General features: G+C 49.4%; 2 protein-coding genes across 2 annotated transcripts in view; one reads left to right on the top strand and one right to left on the bottom strand.

Annotated features, from left to right (window-relative positions):
* Positions 1–1,628: 1,628 nt before the first annotated feature.
* Positions 1,629–27,475, bottom strand: part of Ance-3 (angiotensin-converting enzyme Ance-3) — a 53,146-nt gene continuing 27,299 nt past the window's right edge. Inside the window, exons 11-13 of the mRNA XM_011155188.3 lie at positions 16,638–16,778; positions 6,942–7,108; positions 1,629–2,632 (exon numbers count right to left, since the gene is read on the bottom strand). Of these exons, the coding sequence (XP_011153490.1) occupies positions 2,475–2,632; positions 6,942–7,108; positions 16,638–16,778 (466 nt within the window). The 3' untranslated portion in view covers positions 1,629–2,474. The remainder of the gene's footprint in view (positions 2,633–6,941; positions 7,109–16,637; positions 16,779–27,475) is intronic.
* LOC105191649 (proline-rich protein 4-like) lies at positions 21,264–23,499 on the top strand. Its single transcript, XM_011155185.3, has 2 exons — positions 21,264–21,429; positions 22,170–23,499. The coding sequence occupies exons 1-2, from the start codon at positions 21,418–21,420 to the stop codon at positions 23,436–23,438; spliced, it is 1,281 nt and encodes a 426-aa protein (XP_011153487.2). The 5' UTR covers positions 21,264–21,417; the 3' UTR covers positions 23,439–23,499.

Raw genomic sequence — 27,475 nt, 5'->3', positions numbered from 1 at the left:
AATAAAAATGCAAGAAATATATATGAAAATATGACTAAATTAAAAGAGAATGCGATTTTAGGCAAAAGATATTGCGCTAATTAATCACGCGAGAGTGTTGTGCGAGTATAATTTGGACACAGTACGATGAGACGCAGAATTTGATAAATGAAACATTGAGAATCTAGGCAAATGGTGGGGAAACATGTGCCGTATAAATTGCATTGTCAAGTTTACGGTTGAGCAATATCGCCTACGCGATCGGCATTAAAATTACGCATTCCGCTTTCGTGCTGGTAAGTATATGCGTGAGGCGTATGCGTTACATCGCCGAAAAGTGATAAGATCAGAAATATTTCTGACCGCGCGCGATGAAATGCCACGTTGCACGTTCGATGATGCAAGGCATTTCTTTTCCCGGCTGGTCGATTTCCGCGTCTTCTCGTTACGTAAGGCGGGCGCGGACCAGTTTCTGGACAAACCACCTTTGTGCAATTTCAGTGGCGTGCCTTTGGAAACAATAATAATGGCACCTCTTGTCATAGCTCGCGAAAGCTGCCGTCCTACGCGCGCGCGCACGCCGCGATGAAAAATCAGATTAGAGAGTTCGTGAAATTAGAGGGTATAGCCTATTGTTGCGCGATGATTAATATTTATGCGCGACATTAATTTCACATTTACAATCCTCGGCGAATATATTTGCAAAGACATGTATATATTTATACAGGACATTTATATTTATTTATTTATATTACAAGTTTCAATTTAATCGAAATCAAGGTGCAATCGGTTGCTCGCGATTGAAATTTTCCCCTGAATTTATTAAGCTTAAGTAAGTAAGGGATCTAATTAAAATCCAATTTTAATATTCAATTTGATCAACGTTGTTGGATACAATAACAATGCGCTTACTAGATAAAAGTATGGTCGAGTGACGAATTGATGTGAAATTACAGATCTCTTACCGTGTATTTTCGTCTTATTTGTAAATCGACGGAGCGAAGCAATCTCGAGGATCGTTAGCAGCGGACTGACGAGCTGCTTAACGCAGCTCGATGTGAACAGAAACGCACGAGATACGCAAAGAATGACCGTTAAAAAGAATACGAGCGATCTAACGGTCGAGCGGTAAAAGATGCAATAAAATGACGAGGGTTATAAAGCGGGCCTGCGATTGAGTTTGCCGTTAATTTGACAGCAAAAGCGCGATTTCACCTGACACGATTTCGCCGGCTTTCAATTACGCAAGACAACGGAGTCGTCCCTGCGGCCTTTGTCGCCGAACAGCTTTTGCGCGTTCCATTGAGGATTCTTCTTACCGCCGAATAAAATCCTCACCGAGTGTCCGACACAAAGGAACTTCAGGCTAACGAGTTCGCATTGTACGACGATAGTCGCGGAACGATAGAAGAGAGAAAAGAAAGGGAGAGGAAAAGAGAGGTATTCGCTACCTGTCGAAAATATTGCATTATCGGATGCGTGACAATAACGAGATTTTGCAACCCTGTCAAGGGAACGTTCGACCATTCGCGTCGGCGACGGCGACGGCGACGGCGACGGGGAAAAACTGCAATTATCGCGCGCGGAATGTTGCGCGCGGTGCTTCGCGGTGGCGTTTCAGCGTCTCAGGGAATATCGACACAGGCGCGTTTACAACGAAGGAATTCAGTTTATTATTTCGTATACCTACGGTGAACAGCTAATTATTGTAGAACTATGCGCTAAATACGAGCACTACCTGTACCAACGCGCTTACACATTCACGCGACACGCACACAGAGAGAACGATTTAGTTGAATTTAACAAATGCTTATTTGGAATAGTCCAAATAAATGTTTTGATTGATCGAACGAAGTTTTGTTTGACGCAACGAAAGTATTTTGTCGCAGCTTGGTTCCAACGAAATGTTCTTGTCACGTCAAACAAAGTTTTGTTCGATCAATCGAAAAATTTATTTCGGCTATTCCAAATAAGCATTTGTTAGATTCAACTAAATCGTTCTCTCTGTGCGTGACATCTCTTTTTGCGAGTAGCCCATGCTCTTCGTATCGTAGCTCCGCGTGAATCGTCCCTATGCGTTATATGTATTTCATAAAAAGTAATTAAATTAATAGTGTATATAGTCAAAGCGATACACGCGATACACCTTTACATGGCGCGCAATGTGCAACTTACGCTACGCAAGGGTGCACTTCAGCGTACTCTCGTCGCGGCGTCGTAACGATCGTCATTTCGCTGCCGACCGTCGTGTGACTGTGTCTACTTGAACGGATGATCTGACTATTTTTCGCTCGGCAACATCGCGAAACGTCTCGTAGGAATACGATTATGATTTGGTATATTCTGGCAGATTAACGTTAACGAGCTTCTCCCCGAGCGCTCCGCGGGACAAGCGGGATGGACCTTTCCGCGCGTCTCACGATGAAGCGCTCTATCTTACGCGATGTTATTCCCGAACCAAGTACCGATTACTTTGCTTCTCGTCTCGTCTCGAGTCATTGCGCCCGATGGAACAGCGACACGATCCAAAGGGTCATCGCGAGGATACTAGTCGCGACCCAGGACGCGCAGATCGAGGTCGCGCCGTTGTAGAAGCCGCTCCCGTAAACCTGCAAGCCCGCGGTCTCTATGCTCCTCTTGCAGTAATCTCCATCTGTAACAGGTTTAACGTAATCTCAAATTACATAAACACAACACGCACTGTCCGGACTCGCCGGGCATCGAAGGCGATTCCTCCCGGACACAACGTGCGCGCGCGCGCGCGCGCGTTCTTTTCTCGTGCGTCGTAATCGATTAATCAAAACGTCCGCTTTTCTCCGTGACACTTGATAAATGATGAAGAAAAGTCCACACTTAAACGCCGCTCATGATATTCTCTCAATGGCCACAATGAGAGCGCGCCGTGGTGCGCGATCGAGCGATCGTTCGCTGGAGGGCGAGGGAGAGACAAGGCGCGAGCCGCTCTAAAATCCCGTAATCGAGATCGACAGGAACAAAAAGGAGAGCCACGGCGAGTAAAGGGAACCTCGCGGAGCGCACGGTCTCTCCCTTTCCTTTCGTGACTTTTGTTTCTCCGGCTTTGCGGATACTCGTCAAATTCGTCGGCGCTACCTTGTCCGCCGCTTGTACGCCGTTCCGCTCGAATCGCTCGCTCGTATTAAAAGGGCTCGTACCGATCTAGCGGTCTCTAGCCAGATAGATCGTGCGCGGTCTCTCTCGCGAGCGGTTTAATTTCCACAACTGTGTATTGCTACGCTGCAAGACGGCTGCAAAATGGAAGCAGCGTTACTTGGTAGTAACACGTTACTCCTTATCTGCCATCGCGCACAATGCGCGATATTACTTCATCCAGATCGAGTGACGTATCGGCGTGATGATTTTTTGTTCCATACGCGAATCGTGACTCGGCGCTCGGGAAAATCGGGAGCGATCGAGCGTTATGATTGGGTTTTACCGGGGAAAAAATGCTCGACACAACACTGATCTTACCGATTGAAATACGACATGGACACGGTGATGGAGCAATTGGCAGTAAACAGCGAGATGTATCGATTTTTTTTTCACATACTTCGCGTGAACCATTCATTTTCTAAATTATTCGAAGCTGAACGTTTTTTTTTGCAGCAACGAAATATGAGTCGCTTCGCTCGTACGGCCAAAAATTTGAGAGATTCCATCGGTTTATATTTTATGAGAGAATATAATATCGGAGACTCTCGGTAAGATATTTAAAATATTATGCTGTTTGGGTGTCGGCGTATTTTACACAGTCACGGCCCACGCGGCTGAAGAAGCCGCGAGTAAAAAGCGAACGAAGATCGAATGAAAGTGAAATTATATGACCGTGTTCCTTGTGTGTGATTTCTTTTTATCGTGCTGTTACGCACGAGTCCCGTACATCTGCTCTCGCTGCATCGGGATCGGGGTTTTTGCGAAGGGAGCTCTCATCTTATTTGTCGCTGAATATATTCGCCAAAAGAATCCTGCCAAAAGAATCGCAGGTTCGCGCGTAACTTCCTGCATTTTCCCTCACTCCCTCTCTCTCTCTCTCTCTCTCTCCCGGCTGTTTTGATTAAAAATATTGACGAAAATGTGTGCATGTCGAGTTGCATAACCAGTGCCGTATACGTCCGGCTGCTATAACGAATTCGCGTTGCCAAACCAATGGTACAAACGTTGCCTGCATAATCGTTGCAATCAAGCAAAACGAACCTCTACGATGCGAATTGGTCATTCAAAGCAACTCTCTAACGTTACGCATTTTCACTCACTAACTGAGACACGCTTACCCATGACTAATCCCTTTTTTCATCTCGTGATTTTCATTTCCTCTACAACATGACAGACAGAGTGCACGATACGGGAGAAGGTTTCTTTTTAAAGATACTTTTAAAGATACTTTTTAAAGATACATTCAGCATGTCTCAACTTCAACATTTGCATGCGCGTATGCGCTTTTGCAGGTAAATGCAGGAAAAGAGATTGAAATTTAAGATACGAACAGCACTTTTAGAACAAGCATACAGGTTTAACCCTTTAACGCCTACTGCTAACTATAGTTACCAGAAACGCATTTAAGAATTCATAACTTGGTCAGAAAAGGAGATATTTTCGTTTCCTTTGCATCACTGTAAAGGTAAATTCTTCTTCTAAAAATGCGTATATAGATTGTATGTAGGTTCGGTTTAGCCTGTTTTTAGCTCAGTTTTAATAACATAACATGTTTCGCTAAATTTCAAGTAGGCATAGTTAGAGCATTGTTACTGACATCTAAAATATGAATGAATAGATTGGTATCTGTTATAATTTTATACATTTGGAAGCTTTCTCAGATGCAAAATGTGAAATTGAAAGAATATAGAAATTCAAAATGGCGAATCCAATACGCGGTGGACACGAAAATGAAGAAATCAACCTCGATTTTCGTGAAACCTGGTGAACTTGCAGTTTTTTATGCGGCGAAAAATGAAGGGACTATCTAAAAGGTGATCGATAAGGCATTCTTCTGAAGTAGTAAGCTTGACGCTCTGAATGATAAACTTCACTCAATATAGTACACAATAGTCACAAATATAGTAAAGTTTCAGCTCAAAAATGTCAAGCTAATTATCAGAGTTAGGTCGTATAGATTACCCTTCACTTTTCTCTGTATAGGTTGCTCATTTCGTACATGCTTTCAGGATCCAAGTCATATTACATACTAATAAACAAAAAATGAACGATAAAAAAAACCAATATAAAATTCTCTGATGTTTTCTTTGGTTATCGCTACTCGTAGTCTCAGTTCGAAAAACCTCAAATTTTATTCTGAAAACACACTTATAAAAAAGTCGGGCGTCAAAGGTTAAGGAAATTTCCATTTCCATTCCCCGGGCGTTTCCAGCAGACTGCAAACACCGCAAGAGCGCCACTAAGAGCCCGCTCCAGACACGACTTTGTTCTCGAGCAAATTAGATTTAACGGACAAATGCGAATCGATGGAAATTTTCTCATCTGCTGTGCTACATTTCGCACTCTACGACAGGATACGCCACGTGTCTTTGACCGGATCTGCAATAGTCAGCTGTCAAAAGAAATCGGTTGCATCAGTCGCGACTAGTGACCTCATTACGTAACGCGTTACGTACGAGCACATAATCTCAGGTCGTTCCTCGATCGGATCGAGCCTAATCTAGTTTGATCGCTCGAAAAAACTCGCGCGTCTCTTCGGATGCATCTAGGTGGGCCGCTGCGACGACAAAAATGAGAATGCACTCTCGTGCCGAACGTGTCTCACGACTCTCGTTGTCGCGCACTCTCCTTTTCTCCCCGTCTCCTCTGCTTCCTGACTGCTTCATTCTCTCCTGGCTCTCTTCCTCCAGCTCCGTCTCTCTTTCCGTACTCCGGCTTTCGCAATTTCCCAGTCTCGCGGGAGGGGAGCTGCACTTCTAAACTTTACAATCGTCCACGGGAGGGCGGTGGCGGCGGTCGTGTGCCGCCTTTACGCTTTATCGCGGAAATAGCGTGAAACGTCGTGAAACGTCGATGGGACAAGAAAGCGCTCTCGCGCGCGGCTTCGCATTGCTCGCATTCGCGTGATCTCCGGCGTTTCTTCCACGGTTGTGGCGAATTTCTTTCATGTCCCAGCCAAATTCTTCGCGGCGTCTGACACGATTTCTGCCGCGCGTTATTCAGCCGCGCTTCTGCTTTCAGCCTCCTCATCGGCTTTTCATCGACGAGGTCTCGGCGATGTCGACTTTCCCTAATTTATCGCAACGTAACGTAACGTAACGTTTTCTCGCTTTATAGGGAATTTAGAACTTGATTTCGCGAACTCGCGAAGTGCGCTCCTCCGTTATGGTTTCGAAACGCGTCGACATAATTTATGGGATGAGCGCGCGCCTCGCTCCTACGTACATACGCTTGTACGTACACGTCCAAGTTCCTCTTTCCTCTACGTAATCGTTTTTATATAACGTTCGGCGAGCGAGCGGGCACGCGCGCGCGTGCCCGCTCGCTCGCGTTAAAAACACCGGCGTTAAGAATTTGGCAAGATGTGTGCCCTCGTGCCTAGGTGCAAGCCGTTAATCTCAATAATTTCGTCCGCACACAGCAGATCATAATTCAGCGGGGTGTCGTCACACAATGAACATTCGTAGCGCTCGCCGCTACGGTAAGTAGCACGTGGGAACCGCAACCTTCAATCTGTTACGGTAGGAAATTGCATAATTTGTAGCAGGTTACGTCGAAAGGCACAGCGCGTTATACGACGGATACGTTCTACTACGTCACGCGTAGAATAATCGATCCGAGCGGCCGACGCGGCCCTGCGATAATTACGCTTAACTAAGAGCGAGCGTAACGCGCGCGTGGCGCGCACGGCAAATCGCGCCGTAAATCGCGGGACGAGGCTGTCGCAACGATCGAACGTAAATTATTCCGCGTCAGCTCATGAGCGAGCGGCGCGGCGTTTCGATACTTGCCGTAAGACCAGCCGACGACTTCGCCCGTCCGCAAATTCTCCGTCCTCAGCCAATCCTCCAACGGCCGGAAGTACTCCCTAAGAGCGGATCCGTCCAGCCTGAACTCGTTGGTGACCTCTCGGAGCGTCTCCTGCCACGGGATGGACGAGCCTCTCTCCATGAGTGTCCTGCGGATGGGAACAACATGCTGATTGCGACGCTCGAATGTTCATTAATTTGCTCGATTTGATCGACGCATTAAGATTTCGGGTTCAGGTTTCTCGCGAAAGTTGCGCTACTGAAGCGTTTTCCAAGAGAATCTCCTCCGTTCTTTTCGAAAAAGCTGGCTCAGAGGCAACCGCGACTGGAAACACCGCAGAGACCGAAGTCGCGCCTTTCCAAGACGTCCGGCCTCTTCTCTGGCGAAGGCGTTTCGAGTGAAATGATTACGACGAGAGTGAAACCTGTCAACCTGCAGTGAAAATGCTGGAAACTCGCGAGGAAAAGCGCGTTGCGGACTTTCTTACTTCATTCAGCGGAAGCTGCTATTTACGACGCAGTCCTCCACGCGAAGGGTATGCGTGGACCGCGCGCGCGTGGTCGGGAAAAAGATCGCGCGCCACGCATAATCCGGCTAGGCGATTACATAAAGGATAATCCGCAGGCAAGGATTATTCAGTAACGCGCGAATGTCGGTTTGCGTCGCGCTATTTACGGCTCGACATTCTCCCGTGGCGTCGGAGGCGCTTCGTCGCGCGCGGAAACGCGAGGGAGAACTCCTGCGAAGACTCAGGACTATACGAGGACCGAGACGGTCGGTGTAAGGACAACACCGCGCTGCATAATGAGCGGTGTAATAGCGGCGCAATTTTATAAGGTGCACCTAGGTCGATTCCTAGGTGGTTCTTTCTTTAGCGATCTTTGTGTAGCTGCTGTGTAGCTCGTGTACTCCTGACGATGGACTCGTGTACTCTGACACGCCGCAATCCGTTTCCACGGCGAACCGTTTCCATCGCGATTTCAATCTGTACCGGCGATATATCTCGGCGGTTATGACAGCGGAATGCCGCTGCGGTGTTTATTACGCCGCACCGTCGTCGTCGTTGGGAGTTCCACGAAGAGTTTACGCCGACATGCTGTAATATCGTAAGATAGAACAAGCACGAGCGGCCTAATTGACATCGCCGCGTTATTATCTCTCATGCGTATGATATTTCACTTCATTTTGCCCTTTTTCCACTTTGCTCCTTTGCCGTCTCTCGAGCTCCCTTACTATTTCGAGACGCAAAGGTACTTCATTTGCTCAAGTAGTCTCCTTCTGTGAGACACAAGAATATATATTCTGCACATTTTTAGCAACCATTTTTCCTTTCTAAAGCTGGCTCGTCACGATTCTATTTTCGTTATAATTTCACACGCAACACAGAATATAAATAAAATTCTCTTTAGACATATGCGCTCGACATTTTAATTTTAATTACAGAGCACCACCTCTAAATTCGGAATATTGAAAATTAATATCGCATAAAGCGAGACACAGAAATCCGTATTAAATAACGTCTCTCATTTTTTCTCCCCTCACCTCTCTCTCTCTCCTTTCGCTATTCTTCTCGCCGTGCCCCGAAATTAATTAGCGCGCGAATTTAGTCAGAGGAGCGAGAGACAACGTACCTCAACGGCTGGGAAAATTGACGGCAAATGAGTTCCGATTAGGTCGTCGACACCGCCGACGATCGATGATCATCGTCTGCGCCGGTAACGTCGTGCGATCCAAGATTAAACGACTTTAAAGGCGATGCTACGATCTGAGAACTGGTGCACGTTGCCAACGAGGTGGCTGCTTAGACGCGCTGGTTACGCAACAGTGGCAGTATCCCGCGCTGATCGGCCTCTCAAATCGATCGGCTGGGATCAACGTTGTGAACTATCGCAACTTTTCCTTTATGCATAATCGCCGGATCGCGACGACGTTACGGCGTAACATTTACCAAGTGGATTAACAAACAGGCTTTTAACAGGCTTCGGCGGGCAGCGCTCGAGAACGCTCGGCGAGTGCGTAAAAATGTTGCCGCGCGCAGATCCTTTGGCAACTGTACGATTTAGTGGCCGAGTGGCTCGTGCCAGTGATCGCTGAATTGTACGTTTATATATATATGTGTATATATATATATATATTTTTTTTTGTTTATAAAAGAATCAAATACGTAATCGATATATATTACTAAAAGAGATACTTCAGTTTAATAAGCGAGTCGATGAAGCGGATCGCTTGGAAGAACGAGAAGGAACTATTTTTACTCGATTGCCCGATTAATTCATCGATTCATCAAATGCTCGAGGCTCAATGTACGGGCTATTTTTGTATATATTCGATACTACTCGCGGAACCAGGTCGAGCGGGAGAGATCAATCTCGGCAATATTATTTATATTGTATATCTCTCTTGTGCACTCGCAGTCGTTTCAGGACTGTGCATTCATGTTGCGTCACGATCGCTCTATCGCGCAGCTGCGGCAATCTTGCGTTATCAACAATTCGACGGGTTCGACGGATAAAAAAAGTCCACGCCGTGTTCGCTGTCGTGGCGCCAGCGTTAAGAGATACGAGCTCGCCCCGTCGCGGATTCGAGATTTCACGCTTGAAATCAGTCCCGTCGTGAGCGTTTCCGGTTCCTCCGAGAGATCTCGGCGGCAAGAAGGTTCCTTCGCACTCGCCGCTCCATTCGTGGGAAACGGTTCGATTAGTGAAAAAATTCGGCATGCCCAAGGGGCCCGAGTTTTCGCTCTCCCGCCGTCTCTCGCTCGCTCGCTCGCTCTCTCTCCTTCTCTCGTCTCTCTCTCTCTCTCTCTCCCTCTCTCTCGACCGTAATTTATATCGATCACATAATTTCCGGCGTTCGGCACGTCGGCCACGTAGGCGAAATCGGTACTTTCCTGCCGGCCGAGTGATGCATTTCGCAATGTGAGAGATGCTGCGAGCGCGCGAATGTTTCGACGGCCGACCAGTGACTTCGGCGGCTTATCGTGAAACCAAGATGAAATAAGTCTGCGACAAGTGTCAATTCAGGCATACCGGACAGATTAGGCTTATGTAAAATTCTCCGTCATCTGCAGCAGTCGTGCAGATTTTCAAATCATCGCCGCGCCACTAGGCTAGGGTCTGCAAAAAGTGTTGCGTTGGAAGCTTCTTGAAATACCGCGTCTCGTGACGAAGAGAGGAAGAGAGAGAGAGAGAGAGAGAGAGAGAGAGAGAGAGACGCGAGGAAGCGCACCGCAGAAAATGAACAAGTCGGACGATGAAGAAAAAAATGTTACGACGTTGTAAACACTTTTTACAGAAGAGAGTTCATACTGCTCTCCTCATTATACATTTTATAATCTCGCCTTGAAGAGAAAGTAAGATTGACTGCAAATTTTAGCGGACCACGAGAAAAGAATTCCGTCGGAGGTCGTATGCTAATAAATGAACTAATCGACTGCGACTGTGACTCGTAGTAGTAACACACAAGTAACAAATCTCGGCGCTTGATGAAGAGCGATGCGCTATTGAAAGCTATTGAACGAAACAAGAGGAGTCTCTCCGTAAGGCTACATTGTCGCGAGTGACGATGCACGGACGCGGCACGTGCGAGCGGTCGAGTTAAAGCGAGCGCGATATTGTCGACTCCCCGTCGTCGTCGGTGAGCAATTTTCAATCGCTTCGGAAGTTTTGCGCGATTGCGTAGGTAGAATGATCTCACGCGTCCGAGGCTCTCCGAGGGAGTAGCAGTTACGCGGCGATTACATTCAATTACGTTCGAGGCGCAAATGTCGTACAGCGCGCCGCAAAACTTCTCCGGCGTATCGCGATATCGGGGGAGAGCCAGGACTTTCAAACGATTCCTTTCCGATCCTCCGCACGGTCGTCCGTGGCGTCCAAGGACGAAGCATCGATTTGCATTCGTTTAAATCACGGCGTTCGATGCTTGGCGAATGAATAAGTCAGCCGCTGTATCGTGCGGTTTCTCTTGCAGCTTCGACCGATCAACACACAAAGCGCGAGCGATATTAAATGACGTGTCGTAAATAAATAACAAAGCCCGTTCCGTTTGTGTGATTTCCACACACTGTGGAATCTCAATTCGATTCTCGCTGTATAAAATTCACACCTAGGGACCTGGGCTTGCGCCAATTAAATAATCCCTAATTAAATAATTGTGAGAAAGACGGTGTCTCGTTAACGAGAGGCAACAACTTCCAAATCGACGAAAAAAAGAAAGAAACAATTACACACGGCCGCGTGCGAAAGACGAAAAGCTTCAAGATTAATTAAAAATTAATTAATTAAAATTAATTACGAGCGACGTCGAAGCGGCGCCAGACGAAGGCGCGCGCGGTTACGAGTCGCCGAGCACTCGTTGCGGTCCTCAAGATTCGTGGCAAGGCTATTCTCTCGTCTCTGATAGAAACTCGGCTGTACCTCTCGGCCGTTTTAATCGACTTACACTGTTTATACGGAAACGAGGCGTGCGCGTGTGTCGACAGCAGATTTATCCGATCGGGTCGGTATTACGTGAATTATCGGCGAGCAACGCCCTCGAATCTTGCGCAGTGAAAACGGAAGTGTAACGCGTAACAGCGCTCTCCCGCGCGTCGAGTTTCTTCGTCGTGTAACCGCCTCGTGGACGCTCTCTCGTAGCGTCGACTCGGGGTAACTGTACGCACCTTTACGTGTGACACACACGCACATTTTTACGCGGTCTCACAGGCGGGCTTTCGTAACCCCGCGCGCGCGCGCGCGCGACTTCGTCGTCGCCGACGTGCCGTAAAGCGAGAGCTCGAGATCGTCCTTCGATTACAGGAAGTCCGCGCGTTCCGCAAAATCTCGATTCTCGCGCGGTGAATGATCCTGCGCAGCTGGATATCCGCTTCGTGTCCGATAGATTCGCAACGCGTTGCGCAAAAAGTTGGCATGTCGTAGAATGAAGATGACGTATATAGCAACACGGCGTATTCGTTGACGATGAAAAATAGGATAAGTTCCGCTAAATAAATGCGATTTTATTCGTCACGACGTAGCCGCGCGATGTAGGAATTTATTCCGCACGAAAATACACTCTCGTCAATTTTATCTTTTTGTATTTTTAGCCGCCACGAATGACAGTTCTCCCCGCGCGATCACGAATGATATAAAAAGGAAAAAAAGAAAAGAAAAACGATGCAATCTCAACACGGAATTTTAACACGGAATTAGCAAAAATGTTGCGAGTGATAATTAGCGAAAAATCGAGGCGAGACAACAGTTTGAGATTAGCTCGAAATTGATCGCCATGGTATTAATATGAGGCTGGCTGCGCGAATATTTTGACCCAATTCCGAAATGTAAAACTTCATACCGTGTTTGGTAACATTGATGTAACGGCCGCGTACACACACAAGTGCGCACAAATGCACGTATCGCACAGTCGAATCCCGTCCCAGCGTGAATACTTTGGAAAATTGCTTTATTGCAGGAAGCCGCAGCGCGACTTGGTCGCTCGCCAAGGAGATTTCGATCTATCGGCGAGTAGCCGAGCATCTTCGAACGCGGAACAATCCTTATCGAGAACTTCCGTTTGCCAAGAGAACATCACGCGACTCGCCGCTTCTTCGCCCCGTAAAAGTCCGCTCGCGTTACGCCTGTAAACGCGCGCGCCCGCGCCTTCGGGAGTCTCGCGCGAATGCAGAAATACGCGCACGCACGCACGCACACGCGTATATCGTAACGCGAGAGACGAACGTTTCCAGCATAAATTACTTCCCGACGTACGGAGAAATATGTGCGTCCAGCGTTAATAAAATGTCTCGCCGCCCGATGCTTTTTGTCATTTTACGTAAGCTTGACGTAGAGCGGACGATTTCGTAACCGCGCACGAAACGCGGACGTTTCAGCCAAGTGCGTGCGCGTTACTTTGTTGCTCTTGCAGTGTTCGCAACGCGATCTGCAGATTACCTTGCCGGGCGGCCTCGCTACTTTACTTTCGACGCGTGCCAGACTTTAATTGCCGCGACATACGCGGCATCGTGCGTCGATAGAGAGGCCGAGCGCTTCTGATTAGAGCTTCCTCGTGAAAGCCCCGACGACAATCGCATGCCACTCGATGATGCGTGAAAAATTACACTCTGTTACCCCGCGCATCCTGCTCGGTCAATATTCAACCCCTGCGTGTAATGCGCGACACACACACACACACGTGACACGGACGGACAGGCACGTGCGCGTACGTGTTGTTGCTGTAAGAACTTTTGCCGCGTAACCGCGGAGATTATATAAATATCGTTATAATATATATATATATATATATATATCGATGTAGTATTTGCGCTCGACGATTATAATAACACGTCCGTGTTTTTTACGTGTTCCACGCTTTTCCCCGGCTTCACATCAGTCCGGATTACGTGCATTCGTCGTTCCGCAAGGTAAGCTCTGCACCTCGTTCTCCGTAAGCGAGCGGCGGCTGCCGACGCCGCGTGTGTGCTTATTATTATCGGAATATTCGGTCTCGGTCGAGGGAAACTGTATACGCGAGCGATAACTGTGACGCGTCTCGCAGCGAGCAACGTCGAGAGAGAGAAAGAGAGAGAGAGAGAGAGAGACAAGCGGCGCGGCGGCTTCGCGGCGAAATTGCGGAACCGAGAGATTTCCCTCTCGTTGACCCAGATTGAACGGCAGAACGTTCGTCAGAAGATCACCTCGACTCACGGTTCGATCAGATCCGATCCGGTCACTTCTCGATCGACGAGACGGGATACACGACGACGACGACGACGACGAGGACGACGAGGCTCGTCGCGTGTCGTCCGGACGAAAATCCGCTTAACCGCGGACTCTCTCGCCCAAGCGTGAACGATATAAAGCTCCGTTAATGAGGACGCCGCCGCGAAGCGCCGCATGCTCCGCGCCGTGGATTGATACCGATCTAAGCGTTATTACCGCGGCGAACGCATCTCGCAACACTCGCGCGGACCGTGATCGAGCTCGCGTGCATAATGCGACCCGTAATCAACGACGCAAAACCGCAATCCCGGCGCCCGGCTGTTCTCGCGCCGCTGAGCCGCGGGACCTGCAGAATGCAGACGCGGACTTCGACGCCAAAGGCGACCACTCGGCCACCGCGCGCGCGGTCGCTCTTCAAGGCGGCTCGACATTTTTCAGCTATTATCGCGCGCACCCCGTTTGCGATATCGCGCGTGCGCTTCGCTCAAATTTCATTTGATTTAATCAGGATCATCCGCGAGTTCGCGAGAGCGTTGCCTTTTATAGAGTTCTTTTTTTTTATTTTTTTCTTTTTTTTTTAGAAAAACGACCAAACAGCCGAAAGACTGTCGAGAATAATCGCTCGACTAAAAATAGATCGTACGAAAATTCAAGTTGGATTCAAGCCGCAAAATTTGAAGTCGGACGCGCGAAGACACGGGTGGGATGAGATTTCTGGCGAGAAAAATTTTGAGAGCGATTCTGAGAGGTGAATTCTGAGAGAGATTTGAACATTGAACCAAACTGATCTGATTGAATCACGACATTGTGATCACTTTCTCCCGATAGCAACAATTGCAACAAACTCCGTAACGAAGTCAAGTTGCAGGTCGGTAGTTAGCGGGTCTGTAGTAGCGAGCGATTACTCCGACGATACCCGAGATAAACGAGAGCGAACGGTTTGAAGACACGCAATTAGGAATGGCGAAATCGTCGCGGAGAGGGTGCTCTGTATTCCAAATATAGTCACGCGGGTAGCATCGTAACGAAAAGGCGAGGAATATCGCGGGATTGCGCAACGCGACAGGAGGAGTAAGTGCGCGGCTGGCGGCGCGGGGAATAAAATTTGCCAGAGTAATTCATCGATCAGGTGAGCGGCGGCGGCGGGAGTAGCGTAATTTAATCTCGAATCTCGCCCCGGCTACGTTAAATACGCACGACGCACTTTAATCACGCCCGCGCATATTTACACGACAAATTCGTCCATGGGATCTGAATTTTTCTGAATGATTCAGCTGAAGAAGAACGACGGGACAAGAGTTACGACCCCGCTTGGGCGGGTTGCGCAATACTTTTATATCTGCGCTGTTTTACATCGGAATCGATGTTCCGTCTGTTTTTTCCTCCTCTTTTGCTTTTTACCTTCGTCGAATAATTCGCGCCCATCGGCGCAAAAATATTACTAACGAGACGCAACGACCTTTCCACGTCCGTATCTTGAGGAGGTCGCGGCTCGGTTGTTGTGCGAATAACACGTGTCGCGGATATGCATTATATATTACTCCGAATAAATTCTAACCTTGAATCTCTCAATGGGGCCAAAATGTCAGGACCCGGAATGAAACATCGATCGTGTCGGCGGACTCGCCTCGCCATAGGATTTTGCAAATTCCTGACATTTCAAGACAGCCGGCTGCGCGGTTGTTCGGCGCCTCTGGATGAACGAGTCAGCAAGCCAGCGGCTCCCTTGCGAAAAACGGCACGTCTCGCGCGACGATTGAGAAGCTCAAAGAGCGAGGTGGGTGATAAACAGGTCGTTTTTGCTCTCTAGTGGGAAATTCCCACTCGGAGACGTCTTCGACGCGGTGATGTTACGATTGTACCTGGAATCGCTCAAACTGCTAAATTCCGACGAGGATTAAAAGTCTACACTTTGATCCTGCGCGAATTTCTAAGGAGGGCCACCCGGACGCGATGACGCGAGCACCGAATCGATCCTGCAAAAACCTCCTCGCTCTCCGTCTTATCTTTCTTCTTCCTTTTTATTTTCTCGAGAGGACGCGACGTTATTAAATTGCCTCTCTTGACGGCTTCTCCCCGTTTTAGGGTAGAAAAAAGCCTCGTGCAAAAAACAATGCAACAAATGACAGTGAAATCATCATTGAGCGATCTCCTTCATCCCGATTCCTTCCTCTCGCTTCTCTCTCGTGTCCACTCTCCGTGATCGGCATTTTCTTTTATGCGACCTACAGTCACCGTCGCTTTCGTCGCTTTCAAACACGTTGAATCTAACTCTCCTCGAAATGGTCCTCGAAGTGGCTCTCTGGGACGGCGGTGGTCCGGCATTTTTACAAGTGTTGTCACTGCGAATACTTGCGTCACGCAAGTATAAAAATTCTGCGGCGGTATTTTATTCTTAATTACGTGCAATTAACATCCACCTACGTTACCCGCGCGGCACTCGACCATTGCCGTGTTACGTATCCGCGGCCGCTCGCGCTTTACGAGTCCTTAATGCGCCGTTTACCAGTAAAGCGGTACTTGGCGTTTTTCTGCTTCCATTGCACACCTGCGTCGTGTTGCCTACCGGACGTTGAAATATGGGCGCGAAATAGCGGTGCAGCTTTTTCAACCGTAAAAATGCGACGGCGCGATCCGCAAGCACGACGTGCGAAACGCTTGTTTTTTGCAGCCGAGCCTTTCCGTTTTGCCAGGAACGGCTTCAGCGAAGTCGTCGTCGTCGTCGTCGCCGCTGCCGCCGCTGCTGCTGCGGATCGATCGCGGCCTTTTTGCCCCGTAAGAAACGCGCCCAGTGCGATGTTGCGAGAGCGCCCAGGACACGCGGATCAAAAATCGATCGTTTAAAGGACGCGCTTCCTCGCTTTCGAGCGTGCGTACGCGACGCGGAGCGTAAATAATGAAGGAAATATTTCCGGACCGGCCGGCCGGCCGCCATCAGCAACGCTGATCTTCTCAGCCGATTGTCCTCCTATTGCTCACCCCAGGATTCTGCCGGCTTCCGGGTTCTTGTAGAAGTCACACTTGTGCAGCGGCCTCCTGGGGTCGTCGACGAATCGCTGCCCCGCCGCTTGGCACAGCGCGCGATAAAGCTGGAATTGAAGGACGCCGGCCACAAAATTCCTGCGGAACATAAGAGAAAGCTAATTAGCTTATATCACCTTTTGCCTGGAGAAAAATTGTTCAGAAATTGTAAAGAATTGTGTGTCGTTTCGACGAGAAGTCGGGATTTAATGACCGTGTTATCCGACCGACGAGTTCCTCTCTCGTTGACGTGTATGTCTGTTTAATTTGTTTAATTTAATTTCACGACGTGAAATTTAGAAGGAACTTGGAATTGCCATAGAGCGACTTGAGGAATGCGTTGGCGGGATAAAGGACAGACCGGAGGTATACGTCGCAGAGACATCAAGCGAGACATCAGCGAGCGCAAATTTCCCAAAAGTTTTCGCATAAAACTAGGAAAATTATGAGAAACTATATCGCCGATACGCCCCACTTGTGAGATCTCAAACAAGCAGATTGCAATTTTAATCTCGTCACTGTACTGAATCCCGCGAGTTTGTTATCCTAACCAGGTCTGTCATGATCTGACGGTCTTAAACATTTTCGACTAGAGCGGCTGACTGAGAGGTAGTCATGACCGTCAACGCTGTCACTTTTCATGAACCTTGAAGAGAAGGCCGTCAAGGCCAGTGTCAGTAGGGTTGGCGAGGTCACGGGGAATCTCGATTTCTATAGAGCGAGTAAAATGACGCGAGATAGTACTCTCGTCTACGCAGTATAGAAGAACGTAGCTGTCGAGCTGTGGAAGGAAAGAGATGGCGCACACTCGGCTGGTGGTGTGTGAGCAGGTGGGCAGGTGAGTGTGTGTGTTGCCGTTTCACCGAGAGACCACTCTTCATCGGCAACGACCTTTACATAACAGCGTCCAGCCGATTCTTCCAAAGAGCGCGAGGCTCGGAATTACGATCCGTTATTCCGACACTTCCACTTTCCACGAGCGACGAAACGTGGTTCCTCCTCTCGTGGCTTCAACGCTCGTCAGCGTGGAAAATACACGCAGGGAACGCGTGACACGTTTAAGCGCACACGTGTACTGCGACTTGCAACGAGCGTCGCTCATGAATACCATCGATACGGGATTATAGCAAAGTGTTAAATCCACCAGTCTGCTGGGTTTAGAGACGAGTTTATTAGGCTGGATCGTTCCAGGAAGTTTCAAGCTATCTCGTCCACGACGGCATGAGAAGCGAATTTCGAATGACGTCAGTTTTACAGTCGACGAGTTCGAGTCACTTGCATACATTTATAATTATGTCGTTTTCGATTATACCACTCGTTACCGCGCGCCGTTTCACGTTTTATTTTTAGTTCCGTGGACATGAAATTATGCGCGACGCGAGAGAACCGGATCTAGAGACGCCAGCGAACGAGATCCGGTTGTGGGCCGGAACATAAAATTCCGGCATAAATTTCGGTGAAATTCGTCAGAAAAGACGGCAAAAGACGGCCGTCCGACTATGCAGCATTTATGCAGAGTTTTACAGGGAATTCTTTACAGGGACACACTAACCTTCCCGCCTACGACGGGCGGACGGACGAGCGCGTTCGAATAGCATCGCGAAAAAGAGGTAAACGCGAAGGCGTGATATTCAAGGAGTCGTCCTGCGAGGAAATTATCGAATCGGGTTGCACGCTTGGATGGAGGCGAGGTGAGACCTTCGCCCCCAATGTCAGATATCGCGATTACCATCGATTGCATCTCCGTGCGCTTTTTCACTTGCAAACTGGAGTAGCCTTGGAAGGCCTGGAAATATTACCGAGGCGAAGCAGAAGAAAGAAACGGATATCGGGCCGGGCAACTTTTCCCCATCAACTATTCAATCCATCAAACGCGTATAAATCCCAAGTGGTTCCTACCGCGCCTGCGGAAGATAAATCGAATTTTAAATCTACAAGTCGCCCATCAATTCTCTCCTGCATTCATTTCATTCCACCGTTTGCCAATTATGCCGTAATCCGCCGACAATTATTCATTCTTACGGCCGATTGAGAAGCTCCTCCCAGGCGATGCAGTTTTCAGCATTAATTCACTTTACCTCCAGTCCGTTCAATTATTCAATTCGATCTCGAATCGCGCGTGACGCCAAGACGCCAAGAGGCGTCATATTGCATATTCCGCGCGAGTAAAGCGGTAAAAGAATCATTTCCCCTTGTGCTCCTTCATCTCGCGTTACGAAATACCTGGACGACGACGACGACGACGACGACGACGACGACGACGACACACGTCGCTTTCGCCCGCGAAAAAAGCGCGCACGACATCGCGGCATTTCCGCGGGCTGCAGTCGAGACAGATGATTTGCCGGCTGGAGTGATATAACGCGTTACACGGCGTCGCGCAAGGTGATCATATCCTCGGCTGGACAAACGGCGACATACTTGGACGCGCGCCAGGCCGGAGGAGGAAGAAAACGGAACTTGAGCGCTTGACGCTGAGAGCGGAATCGTGAGGTGGTACCGCGGGTCCCACCACGAAAGGGGCCAATGGTGCAGCCACTAGATCGGCGGGAGATAAGTCCCACCGTGCTGTGGGTCTCTCTCGTCTCCACGTGTGGGTGCGGCTGTGGCTGTGGTCGGCACCGCGTCGGTGTTACGTGACGTGCGCGAGCCGCTGGACGGCGCGCTCGCGCCGACGAAGCCAGCTGAGGACGCGAGGAACGGCCGCGGTAACGGCGAAAGGGAGAGAGGATGGATGATGACGTTGGTCGCGCGCGATTCGCGTGACCGTTGCAGTCGATCGCCGCGAAAAATGACGTATCGAGCCGCGCGCGCGTTGCGTCAAGCAGCCCGAAGGATACGTGCGCGCGGGGAGGAGAGGCCGAAGGAAGAGACCGAAGGAATCTCGCCGCCGAGGCGACGATTGCGACGCGTCCGAGAAACCGTGCACATTTTTAGACGCTCGTTTATAGCCGCCCCCCGCTTTTGGCTTTGACAGCCGCGAGCCAGGAATTTTCTAGCCGGTTGGTCATTTTTTCTTCCCCTCGGAGCGCGAGACGTCGCGATGGATCTTCGCCGGTGCGAACTCGAAGTCGCTCGACTGAGGCATACGCGTTTCTCAGAGAGAAGAGAATTCAGGGAGATCTCTTCGGCTCGATTAGAACACAGCGCGAGATATATATTCGGGGGCGTAATGGGGGAGGGGGGATGGGAGGCGGAAAATTTACACTGCGGGGGAGGACGCGTTAGGAGTTCGACGTAACGTTGGAATGTGGAATTCTCGAACGCATTCTTGGGAATTGCAGGAAAAGGGTGGGAAATTAGTATAATCCGCCGACGACGGAGAAACCAGGTTGGCGTATCTCGCGTACGCGATTCACATCGCAGCCCGTTATTAAAAGCAAAGAAAAGGGAAACGAAAGTAAAGGGGAAAAGTGAGGAGAATGGTTGGACAAAACTTCCCACGGGAGAATTATAGATTTTCATCTGTAATTTCTCTCGTCCTGCATACAGAACGAACCGGCGCGGCGCGCCGCGGCGATCGACCGCGTGTGTAGGATTGAACAACACCAAATGATGCCGGCTTTCGCGTAAAGCGCGTCATCCTCGATTGCGTTTCAGCGATCACGCCCCAGTCCCCCCGGAAGGATTTCGCCGACTTCCGCTCCGATGACGAGGCATTTCTACTTCAGGGAACCGTGGAGTACGAGACACGTGGAGTCACGACGTAAAGCTTCTCGACTCGCGAGTGCACTTCAGCTATATTTCCAACGAAAGTGACACGTCGGGGGTGCCGGCGAATTGACCGAGAAGCCGCGGAGATGGTCGTGTTCGGCGATGGTCGTTCAAATTGAACGGCGAGCCACGGCGAATATTGACGATTCAAATTCTCTCCCCTCGTCTCTTTCTCTCCCTCGCGAGAGGCAATACCTCGGTGGAATTTCATTAAACGCTTCGGTTAAACGCGATAAATCCTTGATGGAGCATAATTCGACCGCACGAGGTGACAGCTCGGGGCGAGACGTTGTCGCGCGGACTACCGACGACGTCGTCCGTATCTACTCGACTTGGACTTGGCGTAAGAGACCCCGGCCGGGAGGATCCGTTCTCGGCTGGCGGCTGCGAACTCTCGTGAGACGTTACGTGCGAGGAGACGAGTTTTCACGTACTGTCTCGGTCCGGGCTGGAAAGGCACGCGGACACAATCGGCGTGTCTCTCGCCGGCGCAGCTCCTGACGCTAAGGGACGCCGGCGCGACGACCAATCGGTATGTCCGTCGTTCTCCAGAGAAAGTATCGCATAGCGCCGAAGCGCAGTCAAGGTATCGAAGATACGTGAGAAAAAAAAGAAGAGCGAGACGGCGTCGCGAGCGAGCGCGAGCACGAGGAAGAGGAAGAGAACGAGCCGGCCGCGAGTCGAAGAAGGAGAGGGACGTTCCTGCGCGCGACACACACGTGCGTGCGTGTATGTGTGTGTGTGTGTGTGTGTGTGTGTGTGTGTGTGTGTGGGGAGGGTGAGGAGGGGGAGTGGGGCGTCTGTCCCAAAGGGGAGTGGTGGCCGCTCGGTGGCCACGGTGGGACCGTCGTCGTCGTCGTAGCTGAACAAAGAGGTGTAACGTGGGGGTATACGACTTGGGGCCCCGGACCGTCGGGCCCCGGGTGGCGAAGGCGAAAGTGTGCCGCGTATATAAGGCCAGGAACCGACGGCAATCAGCATCCAGTTCACTCCTGGACGCACCCGGAACATCGCGAGAGCAAAAATGAAAATCCTGGTACGTCCTCCGTACGGGCCGACCGAGCGGTACTACTTGCGGCTGGTATCGCGAGCTCGGTACGGCGAGCGCGACTTCTCGTGTCGGGATGTAGATAACGGACGTTCGAGAGTGAACGAGAGACCACGTCGTATCGTCGCTCGAGTCGCGTCGAGAGATTAGCCGGGGGTGTGAATCGACCGCGTGTCCGAGCGCGTGTCTCCGTCGCGATTAGCGTTTAGCGTTTAGAGACAAACCCGCGAACCCGTCGCTCTCGCGGAGTGCTCTTTGGAATAGCCCGGCGGTATCGGATCGCGAGGAACTCGTGGAACTCGAATTAGGAATTCCGTCGCTGCGCGACGGAGTCTCGAGCACGAGCTCGAGGGAGCTCTTGGTTCCTTTACACATCGTGCGGTGATGTATGTACTTGGTGTGCTTCGACTGCCGGATCAGGAGTAGATTCTTTGTCGGGACGCGGAGGAAGTAGGTGGAAGTAGGTGCCTATCGGTCGGCAGGCGCTGCCTCTTCAGCGGCGGGTAGAGGTCCTTGGATCTGTCGCGGAGATACGCGGCGTGTCGGTGTAGAAAGCTTCAACCTTGCGGTTTTAATATCATTTTCAACCAGTTGTTCGATTATGCGCGTGTCCTTCGGCGAACTCGCGTTTTCCCCGCCAGCCGTTTGGATCGCACCGACGAAGCGTGATCCGGCATTACGTATGTCGAGCGTAACGATGACACACTGCGTACTTTTCTTGCCTCCAGATTTACGTGACAGTCGCCGCCTTGGTGGTTGCGACAGCATTGTCGGAGGACGCGAAAGCGAGCGAGAACGTTGAGAAGTCGGTGGCGGAGAAGTCCGGGGTCGAGAAGAAGCAAGAGAAGCGCGGTCTGCTCGGTCTTGGCTACGGCTACGGCTATGACGGTGGATACGGTATCGGATCTGGCGGACACGTCGGTCTCGAGCTGGGAGGTGGATACGGTGGATATGGTGGACACGGTGGACACGGTGGACACGGTGGATACGGTGGATACGGTGGATACGGTGGATACGGTGGATACGGTGGGTACTCGAGCCACGGACTCGGTGGACACGGTGGATACGGCGAGGTGGTCGTCGACGGTGGTCATCATCATCACGAGCACGTGAAGACCGTGACCGTGGTGAAGAACGTCGCCGTACCGTACCCCGTGGAGAAGCACGTGCCCTACCCGGTGGAGAAGCCCGTACCGGTGCCCGTCAAAGTGCCCGTCCCGCAGCCGTATCCAGTTGAGAAGCACGTGCCTTACCCGGTCAAGGTTCTCGTAAAGGTGCCCGTTCATGTGCCCCAGCCGTACCCAGTAGAGAAGAAGGTTCCCTACCCAGTGCACGTACCCGTCGACCGTCCCGTCCCAGTCAAGATCTACGTACCGCAGCCTTACCCCGTAGAGAAGCACATCCACGTTCCCGTCAAGGTACCAGTGCCGCAGCCGTACCCAGTTGAGAAACCAGTTCCGGTACCAGTGAAAGTCCCGGTCCACATACCCCAGCCGTACCCAGTCGAGAAGCTCGTGCCCTACCCCGTCAAAGTCCCGGTCGACCGTCCCGTCCACGTGCCGGTACCCAAGCCTTACCCCGTGCACATCGAGAAGCCCGTACCTTACCCAGTCGAGAAGCCAGTGCCCTACCCCGTGAAGGTTCCAGTTGACAGGCCATACCCCGTCCACATCGAGAAGCACGTGCCCGTGCCCGTGAAGGTACCGGTGCCGCAGCCGTACCCAGTCGAGAAACCGGTGCCCTACCCCGTGGAGAGACCCGTGCCGGTAGCAGTCAAGGTCCCGGTAGACAGGCCGTACCCCGTTCACATCGAGAAGCCGGTGCCCTACCCGGTCGAGAAGCCCGTACCATACCCGATTAAAGTGCCGGTGGCTGTACCCGTGCACCATGAACACCACGATCACCACGGCGGCTACCACGATCACCACGGCTACGTCGGTGGTGGATACGAGGGTGGATACGAGGGCGGAGATATAGCCTACGGACATCATCATTAATGCCACAATTCCGACTGGTTCTTCGTCGTCGAGCGCAAAACAAACTCCACCGCGACGACGGACAATCACGGTCGCCGAGGAGGACCTTGTCGATTTACTCTTAGGACACGAGGAACCGATCCGAAAACGTCGTCGTGCGGCGCCACGAGGATACCCGACGCTTTGTACCTGGATCGGGTCGAGGACGATCTCCGGTAGACGATCGCGTACCGGTCATTTGTCACCTCGGCACCGTTCACGATGAGGGCGCGGTATGGCGACGTGTGCCACCAGTTAGGAAGAACGAATGATCAGTAGGGTGTACTCGTCTCTTCAGCGATCTTCGCTCGAGAACAACTCGCTTGTCTTACTTTTGTACCGATATTAGCAAAGTATGTATTTTTTTACAGAAAACGAAATAAATATTATTGTAAAGTAGATTACACCGTGCTTTGTGCATTCCATCATTTGATTCATTCTCCCACCCACCCACCCCCACCCCCCGTCATTCCCGTGTATCTTTCATCTTGAGGACGAGGATAAATATTGAGAAAAGTAAAAGAAATTATTTAATTTTTTTTATAGTCGCGCCGAAAGAAAATACACAATAATGCGCGCATGTGTGGAGAAATCTCAAACATTGTAGAGCAATATGTAATATGAGTTATATCGTGATGAGGTGAAAATATGCATAGACATTACAAAGTTAAAGGAAAACACTGCAAGACGGGAAGTTATCAAAGATCGGTCGAAAAGAAAGGTCATGCGAATGAAAGGCAACATTGGCATATATGTGAAAATATATAACTAATGCTAATGTAATTGCCGCACGCACCGCATGCTGAAGCGTCTGCAAGCAGGTCAGAAAAGCAGTATAAACTGAGGGAGCGCTCTCGGGAGAAATGTCAACTTCGCATAGGATATCTTAGGTCATTCTTCGTTACGAGTCTCTTGTTATCGGTAAATGTCACTCCGTTCTATCGGCGAGACGAAACTGAATGATGAGTCGTCGACCCAGTTCCCGCCGTGTCTTCGCCGAATCAATAACCTTCATCACGCCTTCATCACATCACGTCATCATCTCAGCATTCATCTCGCCTGAACTGTTGCTTCTTCCAAATTGTCGCGCGAGCTGGACGATGTTTACCGCTTTACGTATATGAATTTATCAGCGACTTTCGCGGGCGGAGCGAAATCAAACATTGATCCGACCCGCGTCACTATGGAACCTTGAAGGAAAAGCGCATGCATTGCTGCAACACGATGCACATTCAATATTTAATTAAATTCGTTATATATAGTTCGACCTTTACATTATCCTGCGTTTACATTTCCTCGGGGAGCATCAAAGTTCGATCGGGCTCGCGTAGCCTTCGTTCTTTCGTTCGCGGAAGAATCAACGGCTTAATTTAATTGATATAACGAAGCTGGATGAGGATACCCCAAAGTTAACGGCATATCGGAGCGCCTTTCGGCGTATCCGATATACGATAATGCGAAACATCGGCTCATACGCGTGTGCACTTTCCACGTAGACGTTAACTAACGTCGTATATCATGATATATTTTGGATCGAACTTTGGAAATTATCTCACGAAACTCCGAAAACATGGCGCTGCGTTATAATCCGTTCCGCCCGATTTTTATCGTTTTCCCCATTCTCGCCGCCGACAAACTTAGGAAAGCCATTATTCCATATCATAAGTACAAGTAGTTTGTTGTAAAACTTCACAAGTTTGGAAAAGAAAAATTCAAGATCAGGGGAAAAACACCGCAAGATGCGGAAAGAATGAAGGCAATAGAAGGGAAGGCTATCTCTTTGTCTCGCTACATGGATTTGCGATGAGAGGCTCGTCGGGGATGCGACGAAAAATCATGAAGGGCGCGCGCCGGTTGGTCTTCGATCGGCTTCACTATTCCAGCCTTCGTGACCCCCAATCTTACGTTTTGCGTGGCAGAACCACTCCCGCAGTGGTTCACTGCGATATGCCCGCAGAAGAGAAGCCGATGCATCCACGGCTAATTTCTGCACGACCCACTTCGGCCACGAAGCGAGCTGGCTTTGCCACTTGACTCACGAGCGACTTACGTGCTCGTCCACGGAGGGAACGGTTATGCAATCGCGCCATTAGCGCACGCGACGCCGAGGCTGAAAGTAAGAGTCTCCCCTTCGCCTCGCTGTCGCGCCGAGAAAGACAGTGCCGCAAAGTCTACTTCCCCTTTCGTTCATTTTCCAGTCCCGGCGAGTCCTTTCGCTTCCTTCATTTATCCCGCCGCACCTCTTCGCCTTGACTCGCCGGAGCTTGTTCCTTTTGAGACAACTGCGCCGAACGAACGGTCATTTGGCTCTTCGTTAAAAAGAAAAAAATAAAAAACGATTGTCATGTCGCGAATATCTCAAAATTACAATCGCTAGGAAGTAAAATACGCGAAAACTAGCAAAATTACTTTTACAGCTTTTAAATTATCTGACATCCGGAAGGGAAGAATCTGCCTCGTATAAATAAGTTAGTGAGAATCAATTTTTCAGGTCGATTAAATAATATTTTATCATCTCAACGACATTTAACTTGACATTTAATTATCGAGATGGAAAATTGGATTCTTGACCATTAATCACCGCGCGCGATGTTCAAGATGAGGGAAAGCGTATGAGAGATTTCGCATTTTATTAGAGCCCAAAGTATTTTGAGAAATTATGTACCGTTGGAGAAGAAGACACATTAACATCAAGCTAATAATTTTCGTGATTGTCGTCGTCATTATGTTTACGTATTCGCGCTTAGTAATGCCGTTATGAAATTTCCTATCACCTAATTGCTTCAGTGAGAGGATTTCAAGCCAGTTATTTGACATTTTGTGTGATATTCATCTTATTTTTGAAGCGGACTGCCTGTGCATGTTAATAAAGTCACATGATGCAATCGAAAGCAAGCGAGTAGTTTCCATTTGGAGATGTCCTCAATTTGTGAAGAAATTGGTAAAGCGAGATTAAATCATTAAATTGCCGCAACCAGTGACCACTTCAGCCTGTTTACGGTTCTCTGTTTAATTAACGATCTGGAGCAGCGTTCATTTATCTACTTACTTACTTATTTACTTAAGTTGAATATTTTTACTTTGAGAAATTTCGACTCAAACTTTATTATAATCATCATCAAGTTCAACTCGTCTGTAGAGTTTTGCATCGATCGTCCTGGGAGCCTGCGGGAGAAGGAACGGCGTTTCTCTAAACTGCTTTGAGCGACGGTAACCGGTAAGGTAGCTTGTTACTTTCGTGTTGGCCGATACTTCGTGAGTTGTAAGAATTCCAAAGAGTTGCATCAAGTTGAAATATTTATTTTATATTATTCCGGTGGTTTACGCGCAACACATCTGATCTTCCCGAAATTAATCGCGCACCTCGCGAAAAGATGTTTTTACGCAATAACAAAATTGTCATTTTTGCAAGCTGGTGTTAAAACAGACAGTACTTGTGTGTGTGTGTGTGTGTTTAATTGTCTGAAATCCTGAAATATATATATCTTCATCACCAATATCAAGATCCAACCGTCTTATCTATCAACTGCGGATCAACTTTAAACTGGTTCGTAAAACTTATCTGGGACACGTATCGTGAGAAACGGTATCGACCGCAGCTATTGCAGGCGCTTAATACTTGAAGTGCGCTTCGTATTCGAGATTAATAGCCACTAAATCACGCATTACATTGTGTGAGAACGTGATCCGTGATAAGCGAAAGTAATGACGCGAACGTATTCACTTTGTTCTCGCGGTGATTGTGCGTTTGACATTTGCACAGGGGCGATTTATCGCAATTGCCATTGTGTGAGTGACAATCTGTTGCAATTTTGTATCTGGGGTTATCGGAAATCATAGCGCACTTGGAAATGTATCAATTTGCCGTTTGCAAAATAAATATGTCTACACGTGCATTATCTTTTCCAATAATCGTAAATGAAGCGTGTCAAGCGAGTGTCATGAACGATTATTTATTCACCAATTTAGTGTCCATAAATAAATAATGAGAAAAATCGCTCCGTTCCGGCAAAGCGGGA

This window comes from Harpegnathos saltator, unplaced genomic scaffold (assembly GCF_003227715.2).
Source record: "Harpegnathos saltator strain DR-91 unplaced genomic scaffold, Hsal_v8.6 scaffold498, whole genome shotgun sequence".
NCBI classification, from domain to species: domain Eukaryota; kingdom Metazoa; phylum Arthropoda; class Insecta; order Hymenoptera; family Formicidae; genus Harpegnathos; species Harpegnathos saltator.
This window is presented reverse-complemented; position numbering and strand designations above follow the sequence as displayed.